Source organism: Salvelinus fontinalis, chromosome 31 (assembly GCF_029448725.1).
Source record: "Salvelinus fontinalis isolate EN_2023a chromosome 31, ASM2944872v1, whole genome shotgun sequence".
Taxonomy (NCBI): Eukaryota; Metazoa; Chordata; class Actinopteri; order Salmoniformes; family Salmonidae; genus Salvelinus; species Salvelinus fontinalis.
In genome coordinates, this window is record NC_074695.1 from 14,781,440 (window position 1) to 14,794,432 (window position 12,993).

At 42.8% G+C, this 12,993-nt stretch overlaps 1 protein-coding gene across 4 annotated transcripts in view; it reads left to right on the top strand.

Annotated features, from left to right (window-relative positions):
* LOC129829621 (sodium channel protein type 8 subunit alpha-like) overlaps positions 1-12,993 on the top strand; it is a 109,642-nt gene that overhangs the window by 30,896 nt on the left and 65,753 nt on the right. For 3 of the 4 annotated variants that reach the window (XM_055891419.1, XM_055891421.1, XM_055891420.1), the window contains exons 4-6: positions 1,655-1,745; positions 1,981-2,109; positions 3,296-3,387. In XM_055891419.1, coding sequence (XP_055747394.1) covers positions 1,655-1,745; positions 1,981-2,109; positions 3,296-3,387 — 312 coding nt within the window. Of the gene's footprint in view, positions 1-1,654; positions 1,746-1,980; positions 2,110-3,295; positions 3,388-3,595; positions 3,684-12,993 lie in introns of those variants that run through there. The other variant, XM_055891422.1, reaches the window with a different exon arrangement.

A 12,993-nucleotide genomic window follows, 5' to 3' on the forward strand; every position in this document is an offset into this window, starting at 1 on the left:
AGAGGAAGGAGGCATAGAGGAGAGGAAGGAGGCATAGAGGAGAGGAAGGAGGCATAGAGGAGAGGAAGGAGGCATAGAGGAGAGGAAGGAGACAGAGGAGAGGAAGGAGACAGAGGAGAGGAAGGAGTCATAGAGGAGAGGAAGGAGACATGGAGACATAGAGGAGAGGAAGGAGACATAGAGGAGAGGAAGGAGGCATAGAGGAGAGGAAGGAGGCATAGAGGAGAGGAAGGAGGCATAGAGGAGAGGAAGGAGGCATAGAGGAGAGGAAGGAGGCATAGAGAAGAGGAAGGAGGCATAGAGGAGAGGAAGGAGACATAAAGGAGAGGAAGGAAACATGGAGACATAGAGGAGAGGAAGGAGACATAGAGGAGAGGTAGGAGACATAGAGGAGAGGTAGGAGACATAGAGGAGAAGAAGAAAGGAAGTCAGAGGAGAGGAAACCACTATAGACTATTGATATGCAGCCCTAGGTGCTCAAATGCTGACATTGGGGTTTTCTTCACACAACCACATTGGTTGGTTAGTCTTGAAAGGTATAGTGCAGTACTTTTCATGGGTAAGTCCCAAATGGCACCCTATTACCATTGTAGTGAAGTATGTTTGTCCAGATACCCATAGACTTCCAGTCATTTTGCTAACGCTAGAGGAAGGAGTCATAGAGGAGAGGAAGGAGTCATAGAGGAGAGGAAGGAGTCATAGAGGAGAGGAAGGAGTCATAGAGGAGAGGACGGAGTCATAGAGGAGAGGAAGGAGTCATAGAAGAGAGGAAGGAGTCATAGAAGAGAGGAAGGAGTCATAGAAGAGAGGAAGGAGTCATAGAAGAGAGGAAGGAGTCATAGAGGAGAGGAAGGAGTCATAGAGGAGAGGAAGGAGACATAGAGGAGAGGAAGGAGTCAGAGGAGAGGAAGGAGACAGAGGAGAGGAAGGAGTCATAGAGGAGAGGAAGGAGACATGGAGACATAGAGGAGAGGAAGGAGACATAGAGGAGAGGAAGGAGGCATAGAGGAGAGGAAGGAGGCATAGAGGAGAGGAAGGAGGCATAGAGGAGAGGAAGGAGGCATAGAGGAGAGGAAGGAGGCATAGAGAAGAGGAAGGAGGCATAGAGGAGAGGAAGGAGACATAAAGGAGAGGAAGGAAACATGGAGACATAGAGGAGAGGAAGGAGACATAGAGGAGAGGTAGGAGACATAGAGGAGAGGTAGGAGACATAGAGGAGAAGAAGAAAGGAAGTCAGAGGAGAGGAAGCCACTATAGACTATTGATATGCAGCCCTAGGTGCTCAAATGCTGACATTGGGGTTTTCTTCACACAACCACATTGGTTGGTTAGTCTTGAAAGGTATAGTGCAGTACTTTTCATGGGTAAGTCCCAAATGGCACCCTATTACCATTGTAGTGAAGTATGTTTGTCCAGATACCCATAGACTTCCAGTCATTTTGCTAACGCTAGTTAGCGGTGGCTTGCGAAACTACCACTATCTTTCGTCATACTGGACACAGAGATATACGAATGGTATTCATCAGACTCTGGGGAAGTAGATTAGGGGCCTCATTGCCAAAATCCCAAAGTATCCCTTTAACTGTTTTGGATGATGACATTTACTTTGTTTTCCACCTTGAATCTCTGAACTTTTCCTTAATTCATTTCCTCACTCTTTTCAGCATGATCATTATGTGTACTATTTTGACCAACTGTATATTCATGACCTTTAGTGATCCTCCTGAGTGGTCCAAGCAAGTAGAGTAAGTTCACTTTTATTATAATTATCTACACAGGTATATAATGTAAACTAGAAAACCTTTATTATGCATGTTTTAACCTACACAAGTTTGGTTTTAACAGTGGTGTATTGCTCGCCTCGATAAGAGCCTGAACGTATTACCAGTACGTCATTTCAACAGATAGAAACGATATACTTCTTGGATTTGAAATAGTAAATTGCTCATTCTGATCATGTTCCATGCTTCTGTCATCCAGGTACACATTCACAGGGATTTATACATTTGAATGTCTTGTAAAAGTCGTCGCTCGAGGATTCTGTATAGATGGGTTTACGTTCCTAAGGGATCCCTGGAACTGGCTGGATTTCATGGTCATTTCTATGGCGTAAGTATGAGAATCTTAGAGGTACCTACCTGTTCATTCTTATAAGACATATTAAGTATTATTATTATGGTGTGGGATAATTGATAAATAGAGCGTTAATAAGTCTAAAGGTATTGTTACTGTCCAGAATTGTCCAGGCTTTCTTTCTTTGAAGGGGGTTCAATCAGGTGTTTTCAGAGGGTTCCTAACTGTTCCTGCATATCTCTCTTTCTCTTTTCCTCCCTCTCTCTTTATCTGTCTTTCTCTTTCTCTTTTCCTCCTTCTCTCTATCTGTCTCTCTTTCTCTTTTCCTCCCTCTCTCTTTATCTGTCTTTCTCTTTCTCTTTTCCTCCTCTCTTTATCTGTCTCTTTCTCTTTTCCTCCCTCTATCTGTCTCTCCCTCTCTCTTTATCTGTCTCTCTTGTTATCTGTTTCTCTTTCTCTTTTCCTCCCTCTCTTTATCTGTCTCTCTTTTCCTCCCTCTCTCTTTATCTGTCTCTCTTTCTCTTTTCCTCCCTCTATCTGTCTCTCCCTCTCTCTTTTCCTCCCTCTCTCTTTATCTGTCTCTCTTTCTCTTTTCCTCCTTCTCTCTTTATCTGTCTCTACCGCTCATTCTCCATTTTTCTCTTTCAGTTTGCTGGAGACCGTAGGATTTTGATCAAAGCTTCATCTTACCATGTTGGATTTGACATGATATAGATGTATAGTTACAAACACATTACATTACATGTTGGCAAACTAACTATAACTAACTCTAAGGCCACCATGTTTTTGATGTTGCGTAGAACTAGATCAGCATTTTACGAAGTGGACCTTAAATATCTTTAACTTCAAGAAGTGTTTCTGTTCAACCACTACATTCGTCTTATATCGTGTGTGTCAATAATAGTTTGTAACTTTTATTTGATTCTGCAGGTGTATAACAGAGTTTGTAAACCTAGGTAATGTCTCAGCTCTGCGTACGTTCAGAGTGTTGAGGGCATTGAAAACTATTTCTGTAATTCCAGGTAAGACAGGATGGGGGTCGATGTGTCGTGGGTCCTATTTTTTATTTTATTTATCCTTTACTCCCCCTCCGTGGACAGGCTCTGTGAGTGGCGTTGTGGTTACTTCCTGGTTGAGTGCGTGCGTGGTGGTGGTGTTGTGGTGCTCTTGCACGTGTGGTTTTGTCATTGGTGTTTGTGTGTGGTCCTTCCCCTGTTTACAGATATATAACAGAGTTTGTGGACCTGGGCAATGTCTCTGCGTTGAGAACATTCAGAGTTCTCCGAGCATTGAAAACTATCTCTGTCATACCAGGTGAGATTCAGTTTAAACACTAAGGCTGATGTTTATATCACACCCTTTTACTTTTATTATACTCACTAATATTATTATTATCATTTTTATTATCATTTTTAAGCACCCCCCCTCCAAAAAAAAGAATTGGAAATAATATTTGTTGAATTTATTTTTTCCTCCAAATGTATCAAAAATGGTACTGATACATTTTTGATAGGCTTTGCAGTCTACTCCAGGTTCTTCCAAAGTGTCTCTCTTCTGCCCCAGTAGAAGTCTCATCCTAAAGGCAGGTGTGATTCTCCTCGGAAATAGCTGTAAGCCACTCTCTATGTCTATTCATTGGAATGGGCAATAGCAGAAGCCCCACTAAAGAAAAGTACACTGACAGTATGATAGCACACCAATAGATTATCACCAGAGACAAAGTCAAATATATGTTGATTGAATATGGGATCCATTTTTCTTTAGCTGACCATAAGGAATAGCTTATAATTAGCCAACCTTTCCTGATTCACTGTACTGTACACTTTGACAAAGACTGTTGAGACATCTACAGTATAGCTCATCCATAGTACTTTTATCATTGGAAAAAGCCTCCAGGCTCTTGCAAGGTTTTCGAAAGATGGAGATAATTATTCATATCCAAAAATAACTAGGTAATTGGATTGGAAGAGAGGGTACAATTAACTAAATCCATTAACATTATTTATCACGAACAAAAGGATGCAAATGAATGAATTTGACTCTTATGCGTCTGAGTTACAGAAGAAACGTAGAGTATGTTGACGCTCAGCTGGGAACTGACATAGCTCTTAGTGACATCCCACAGAATATACCTATTCATTATTGATGAAGACTGCCAAGCCTAGTTTGTGGACATATTTTATGCTGCATGATGCTTTTGAGTGACTTGCTTTACAGTATTAGCCTGCTAAAAGCTTGGGTGATTAAAAATGGCATTGAACACGTTTGTTTTGCCTGTTTTCGTTTGTTGTTTTGTTCATTTTGATGGTTAACTTTTCATTATAATGACCGACTTGAACAGAAAATAGAACACATATTTTCTGCTGGCATTCTAGAGCGTTCTAGAATGCTGATGGGGTGACTGAATGAGCCACTAACCTTTACTTGAGTCAACACATACAGTTCCTACAGTACATACAGTATATGGTATGGTATGGTATATGGATGGTAGTGGATGGTTGTGCTTAAGTTGTAAATCAGGAGGTGCCAGAACAAAAGCGCGAGAGAGGGGTGACCTAGGGGGCTCTGAGGTAACAGAGTGAATCAACATCAAAATCAATAAATCCCCTTGCTAGTAAAGCATTGCTTTTGTGTAGTGCCGTAGAGCATTAGAGGAGAGGTGCTTACAGACGCTGCACACATGAGATTCTTTTAAAACTTGGGTCTGGGAAAAATTTGACCTTTCACAAACACATTTCATTCAGTTCTGTCATTTTATATGAATTGGAGAGTTTAGCAGAATCTTTTTTAATACCTCACAAATGATTGAAATGACAGTTTACTTTGATACTGACAAACTAAGAATCTGAGATCAATAACAACGACTGTGTCTTGAGTCCTAGAAAAGCAGTTTCACTGACTCACCCAATGATGAGCAGCTGACTCGCCCAGCGATGAGCAGCTGACTTGCCCAATGATGAGCAGCTGACTCGCCCAATGATGAGCAGCTGACTCGCCCAATGATGAGCAGCTGACTCACCCAGCGATGAGCAGCTGACTCGCCCAATGATGTGCTGCTGACTCACCCAATGATGAGCAGCTGACTCACCAGCGATGAGCAGCTGACTCGCCCAATGATGAGCAGCTGACTCACCAGCGATGAGCAGCTGACTCACCCAATGATGAGCAGCTGACTCACCCAATGATGAGCAGCTGACTCACCCAATGATAAGCAGCTGACTCACCCAATGATAAGCAGCTGACTCACCCAATGATGAGCAGCTGACTCACCAGCGATGAGCAGCTGACTCACCCAATGATGAGCAGCTGACTCGCCCAATGATGAGCAGCTGACTCACCCAATGATGAGCAGCTGACTCACCAGCGATGAGCAGCTGACTCACCCAATGATGAGCAGCTGACTCACCCAGCGATGAGCAGCTGACTCGCCCAATGATGAGCAGCTGACTCACCCAATGATGAGCAGCTGACTCACCAGCGATGAGCAGCTGACTCACCCAATGATGAGCAGCTGACTCACCCAATGATGAGCAGCTGACTCACCAGCGATGAGCTGCTGACTCGCCCAATGATGAGCAGCTGACTCACCCAGCGATGAGCAGCTGACTCGCCCAATGATGAGCAGCTGACTCACCCAGCGATGAGCAGCTGACTCACCCAATGATGCGCAGCTGACTCACCCAATGATGAGCAGCTGACTCACCCAATGATGAGCAGCTGACTCGCCAGCGATGGCCGATGTGCTCGTGCCAAAAGCTTATCTCTTGTTTTACTTTGTAAAACAAAACAATGTTCGTTCAATCGGCCTATTTGGAAGTTGATTGAATATTTTGGTAGCCTACAGTAGGATTCGAGTCTTCTCTTTTAAGCAGGAGCCATTTGCTTTCCAACCTGTATTTTCCAACCGCGACTGTGTTTGAAATATTGCGTAAGGCTTGTTCCGACTGCATGCTGTTCACTGACAGATTTGCAGCTCGTTCCCAGGCTATATGCTTTGGGATTGAGCTACGTGAACACAGTCCAAAACGAGGCAATGTTTGTAAACAGATCTTGGTCCTCTGTGGCTAAATGATGGACCTACTAGTCCTGACGTACTATTATAAATGATGTCATTCCTTTCTGAACAGTTATTCTATAACTCTGGCAAATGTATTTCAATTAATCAGTGGTGCTGCAGCTCCTGCAGAACCCTTCCCGTGGCTATTTCTTTATATTTTTTATTTCACCTTTATTTAACCAGGTAGGCAAGTTGAGAACAATGAGAACTTTCATTTACAATTTCGACCTGGCCAAGATAAAGCAAAGCAGTTTGACACATACACAACACATGGAGTAAAACAAACATACAGTCAATAATACAGTAGAAAAACAAGTCTATATACAATGTGAGCAAATGAGGTGAGATAAGGGAGGTAAAGGCAAAATAAAGGCCATGGCGGTGAAGTAAATACAATATAGCAAGTAAAACACTGGAAAGGTTGATTTGCAGTGGATGAATGTGCAAAGTAGAGATAGAAATAATGGGGTGCAAAGGAGCAAAATAAATAAATAATTACAGTAGGGGGAGAGGTAGTTGTTTGGGCTAAATTATAGATGGGCTATGTACAGGTAATGATTTTATGATTCTATAAGGAAATAAATGATGAAGTGCAACGCTGGAGAGATGAGAGTTGCAGGCTCATGTCTAGCAGAGAGAGGGAGAGCGATCATAGAAAGTCAATGTCATTCTAGTTCTGAGAGAGATACAGGCACGCTTCTGTCTTTCACCACAGCAACGGCCACGCATTGGTCTCAAGCATAGGCTATAATGTTGCACAAACCATTAACCCGGGCCGGCCCAACACAAATTCATTCTTAGAATATCAGGTGTGGGCTGAAAATCTATGTTTTCACATTACGTTGTTTTCGGGGGCAGGAGAATTAATGAGGAGGCAACTCAAATTAACTTTTGTTCGAATTTTTACTTTGCAAACGGTGATATTTTTTTTCTCTCACGTAGAGGTGCCGGTGTTCTGCCGAAAATCTCCCCCCTGCCAGAATCCCCCCCCCCCTTCTAATTCCCTTAATTTTGTAGCTAGAGTCAAATACTTTCTGTGGTACACATCAGAGTCAAATACTTTCTGTGGTACACATCAGAGTCAAATACTTTCTGTGATACACATCAGAGTCAAATACTTTCTGTGGTACACATCAGAGTCATACTTTCTGTGGTACACATCAGAGTCAAATACTTTCTGTGGTACACATCAGAGTCAAATACTTTCTGTGGTACACATCAGAGTCAAATACTTTCTGTGATACACATCAGAGTCAAATACTTTCTGTGGCACACATCAGAGTCAAATACTTTCTATAAAACAAACTTCACGTCAGGATAGGCAACTGAAATGAATAATTAATGTATGTGTGTTTATATTAAACAGAGGAGGGAGTAAAATGTTGGCAAGCAATAAACATTTCAGAACATCTATGGCTGAATTATTATCCTTACACTTTCAAAAATACTAGTTGAATAAGACATGGGAGAGATGACGAATTTTGGCAGATTTATTTATAGACTAATACAAAATGAGTAGCGGATTTAGGTACTGGCGACATGGGCAACCGGCCCAGGGTGGCAAGGAGGCGCCCCCGAGCGGGGGCAGGCGCGGGCACTAAAGGAGGGGTTCGCCCAGGGGCCATACAAGCTAGAACCGCCACATACACTTGAAACAAATAGCCAAACCGAAAACTGCAGACAAAAATGCTTTCTGCTACTAAGATCAGTGAAATGTAGACTAAACTGACAGCTGAGTGAAGAGCAGAAATAGCAAGTCACAGTAATGAAGAACGTGAAGGGGGGGTTCTGTCAGGGGGAGATTTTCAGCACAACACCTGATCCTGCTCAAATGAAGCACTGAAGGATTGTCAGCTATGGTTCTGGTCCCCAGCTGGCAAAGCTGTGCAAAACTGGTTGGAATGACTTCATCAGTGGGCGGCATATAGCCTAGTGGTTAGAGCATTGGACTTTTAACCGTAAGGTTGCAAGATCGAATCCCCGAGCTGACAAGGTAAAAATGTTGTTCTGCTCCTGAACAAGGCAGTTAACCCACTGTTCCTAGGCCATCATTGAAAATAAGAATTTGTTCTTAACTGACTTGCCTAGTTAAATAAAGAAGAAATTACATTTAAAATGATGACATAATGATGAACCGTTTCAGGTTGTAATGACATCACTTCAACGTGTTTTACTCACAGAGTTATTTTTCTTCTCACAGAAAAGACAAACTGTGGGTTTCTCTCATTTTGGCCCCCACATTTCCCTGGGAATCTGTTGTATTGACAACTCATGAGATGTCAAAACAGTGCTGTGTCAAAAAGAAAAAGGGATTACTCTCTAAACCCTGTCCGGATTATAGAATATAAAAGTAAATCCTTAATGTTTATAATGTATAAGATGTTTTTAATGTATAAGGTAAATTCACTCAGTAGTGTCACTGAAAATATAGAAGAGATTGTTTCTTATTATTTCAACGATATACCAATTAGGTGCATGACACTTCACTAATGGTACATTTTTCCGTCACTAGTCAGCATCCTAGAGGTCTAAGTTAAGTTGGGACCATATTATAGAAGAGGTGTAGGCCAAGCCTGCAGAGGGACAACAGAAGCCCTTCAAGGCTTCCAGTTCCATGTGTGAGAGACATTCTGTTTCTGGAAATGTTTGGAATCCTCTTGCATTCTATGGACTAATTGCTTCAGCCACTGGGGGTTCTGCCTGAAGATGATGCCTGTCCTGAAGGAAAGAGCTGTGGGTGAGACTGTAGGGTTGGGGTAAAATAAGGTAAGATTCTGACTGTAGTAGGGTTGGGGTAAGATGAGGTACGAGTCTGGCTGTAGTAGGGTTGGGGTAAGAGTCTGGCTGTAGTAGGGTTGGGGCAAGATTTTGGCTGTAGTAGGGTTGGGGTAAGAGTCTGCTGTAGTAGGGTTGGGGTAAGAGTCTGCTGTAGTAGGGTTGGGGTAAGAGTCTGGCTGTAGTAGGGTTGGGGTAAGAGTCTGGCTGTAGTAGGGTTGGGGTAAGAGTCTGGCTGTAGTAGGGTTGGGGTAAGAGTCTGGCTGTAGTAGGGTTGGGGTAAGAGTCTGGCTGTAGTAGGGTTGGGGCAAGATTTTGGCTGTAGTAGGGTTGGGGTAAGAGTCTGGCTGTAGTAGGGTTGGGGCAAGATTTTGGCTGTAGTAGGGTTGGGGTAAGAGTCTGGCTGTAGTAGGGTTGGGGTAAGAGTCTGCTGTAGTAGGGTTGGGGTAAGAGTCTGGCTGTATTGGGGTTAGGGTAAGAGTCTGGCTGTAGTAGGGTTGGGGTAAGAGTCTGCTGTAGTAGGGTTGGGGTAAGAGTGCTGTAGTAGGGTTGGGGCAAGAGTCTGGCTGTAGTAGGGTTGGGGTAAGAGTGCTGTAGTAGGGTTGGGGTAAGAGTGCTGTAGTAGGGTTGGGGTAAGAGTGCTGTAGTTGGGGTAAGAGTCTGCTGTAGTAGGGTTGGGGTAAGAGTCTGCTGTAGTAGGGTTAGGGTAAGAGTGGCTGTAGTAGGGTTGGGGTAAGAGTCTGGCTGTAGTAGGGTTGGGGTAAGAGTCTGGCTGTAGTAGGGTTAGGGTAAGAGTCTGCTGTAGTATGGTTGGGGTAAGAGTCTGCTGTAGTAGGGTTGGGGTAAGAGTCTGGCTGTAGTAGGGTTGGGGTAAGAGTCTGCTGTAGTAGGGTTGGGGTAAGAGTCTGCTGTAGTAGGGTTGGGGTAAGAGTCTGGCTGTAGTAGGGTTGGGGTAAGAGTGCTGTAGTAGGGTTGGGGTAAGAGTCTGCTGTAGTAGGGTTGGGGTAAGAGTCTGGCTGTAGTAGGGTTGGGGTAAGAGTCTGGCTGTAGTAGGGTTGGGGTAAGAGTCTGCTGTAGTAGGGTTGGGGTAAGAGTGCTGTAGTAGGGTTGGGGTAAGAGTCTGCTGTAGTAGGGTTGGGGTAAGAGTCTGCTGTAGTAGGGTTAGGGTAAGAGTCTGGCTGTAGTAGGGTTGGGGTAAGAGTCTGCTGTAGTAGGGTTGGGGTAAGAGTCTGCTGTAGTAGGGTTGGGGTAAGAGTCTGCTGTAGTAGGGTTGGGGTAAGAGTCTGCTGTAGTAGGGTTGGGGTAAGAGTGCTGTAGTAGGGTTGGGGTAAGAGTCTGCTGTAGTAGGGTTGGGGTAAGAGGAGGTAGGAGTCTCTGCTTTAACCTAATGACACGTATGAGAGGAAAAGGCCCCAGAGTGGCGGTGGCATTGAATGGTTTCTGTTCAGCCTGCATGTCATTGGTTTCCAGCCCCTGTCTGCCTGAACCTCTGACCTCTTATCATATCCCCCTGTTGTACTGCTGTGGTTACTTCCTTTCTTTCTTACAGGATATGCCCTCTCACTGTTCAGTTTCCTGGAGTCCTCCCCTTCTGGTTTAGCTGTAGTCACTGGCCATACTGGTAACATAGAGGAAATATTTTGCGAGGCAAGATACTATACGTCTCTTCCTGGTTCAGTAGTGATATGTTATTTACATGTTTTTCTTTGATTAACTGTGTACAGCCAGTGATACTAATAATAGACTTATTAGACAGTATAGTACAGTACTTTGGTAATGGACTTATTAATAGATCTCTTCCTGGTTCAGTAGTGGCATATCAACTAACTGTATACAGTCAGTGAGTCTCTCATTTACTAAACCTCTAAACAGAGGGGGATGGCTTTTGGATATTTATTGTTCATTTTTGTATTATAAAATGGTTTATATGTCTTCAGTTGTTGAAATTTGTCTGAAGTTGTACTGTTTTTAACTAATGAAATATACATTTTCCGTTATTTACATTTATGTTATTGAAATGTCAGATATCAAATGTCAGCTTTCCCACTGCAAGGTTTTACCTTTTGTAGACAATTTGTCCTTGTTTGATATATACACGGAGTATACCAAACATTAGGAACACCTTCCTACTATGGACCCCCTCTTTTGCCCTCAGAACAGCCTCAATTGGTCACAAGGTGGCTAAAGCGATCCACAGGGATGCTGGCCCATGTTGACTCCAATGCTTCCCACAGTTGTGTCAAGTTGGCTGGATGTCCTTTGGGTGGTGGAGCATTCTTGATACACACGGGAAACTGTTGAGCGTGAAAAACCCAGCAGCGTTGCAGTTCTTGACACAAACCAGTGCACCTGGCACCTACTACCAATGTTCCCTAGATTTTTTATCTGCATAGCAAAATTCAGGTCTGCTGAGCGCAAACTTGAATGTTGTGATAGTTTTGCAAGTTGGCTACTGTGGCTATTTGATCATAATACAGTCCTACCAGAGTGGCCTACCATCAACAACATGGAGAAAAGGCATCCCATAACATTTTAACATGGAAATAGCTGTTCTATCAGCCTTCAGCAGCAGCCAATGTGTGGTGTTCATTGTAGACCTACATTCCATGAGACTTTTGAAAAACACATGCAGGACATGACATTAACCTGTTTATCCACTTGTCCGTCAGACAAGGAGGTGACTGAAAATGTTGTGTTTGATAGAATTGAATAAAACGTTATTGTCCATCCAGGATGGACATTTGTCTTTGGCATCGCCTCCCATTAAAAGGATCACATACACATAGTTTCTTACATCATACACATTTAAACCAGTCAGTCCATCATGTTGCATACACAAAAATAGAAAAGTACATTAAGGCGGCAGGTAGCGTAGTGGTTAGAGCGTTGGACTTGTAACCGAAAGGTTGCTAGATCGAATCCCCGAGCTGGTCAAATCTGTATTTCTGCCCCTGAACAAGGCAGTTAACCCACTGTTCCTAGGCCGTCATTGTAAATAAGAATTTGTTCTTAGCTGACTTGCATAGTGATATATAAATAAACAGTGCAAGAAACCACTTTACAAATTCATTATTATTCCCATTATTACAGAGAATCAGACAAATTATGCTACCCTCTGCCTATTGGCTACTTAGCTTATTCAAGATCATCTCAAAATTCAACACATCTCTTTGTCTCACAACTGGCTTTTGAAGATGGATAGAAATGTACATGTTTTGTGCTCTTGTAGGAAGCAATCACTCCCTCATTGTTGACTACCAATGATCTATAACTGGGCTAATAACTCACTAACTAGCAAATCATGTGAACAAATGTGCACACATGGCTACATGCAGCTCTCACTTTGATCTCAACACACAAATACATCTACTCAAGACCACTCATACTGTAGCCTAAACATAGTCCAGTTCAAAGTGAATGGCACAGATCCATATATGGCTATTTGCATATAGGCCTACTGCAGCTCTGATTGGTTATGGCGCACCGTATAGAGTACAGTATGAGTTGTGCTGTCAATGCAATAGAATCATACACCAATACGCTCTGCCTACAAGAAAATCTCTTTCTCAAAACACAATTAGTTTTGCATACTAAATCTTGCATAGTTTGTTTTATTTCGGTATATTACATTGAACGTGGCTAATATTGCGTTGATTCAATCACAATTCCCACAGTGAGGGGAAACTTTGATAGTGTTAATAACTAAAGGGGAAACTGTAGAAAATTGAGTGAAGTTTAATCTCATATTTCTTCAGCACCGGCAGTCCGAGGGAAGCTACTCGCTAAAGCGCGCACTCAGTTTAGAGGAAACATTGCCTACTACCATACCCCGTTCAAAGGCACTTCAATATTTCGTCTTGCCCATTCACCCTCAGAATGGCACACATACACAATCCATGTCTCAATTGTCTTATGTCATGGAAAGAACAGGTGTTCTTAATGTTTTGAATACTCAGTGTACAGGTACATAATATATATTATACTGATGACACATCAATGTGTATTGTGTATTGTATTATTAAATACCCAACGCAGGCATAAGGGTTTAATGTGCGTGTTATAATGGATACTCAGGACAATCCATTCCA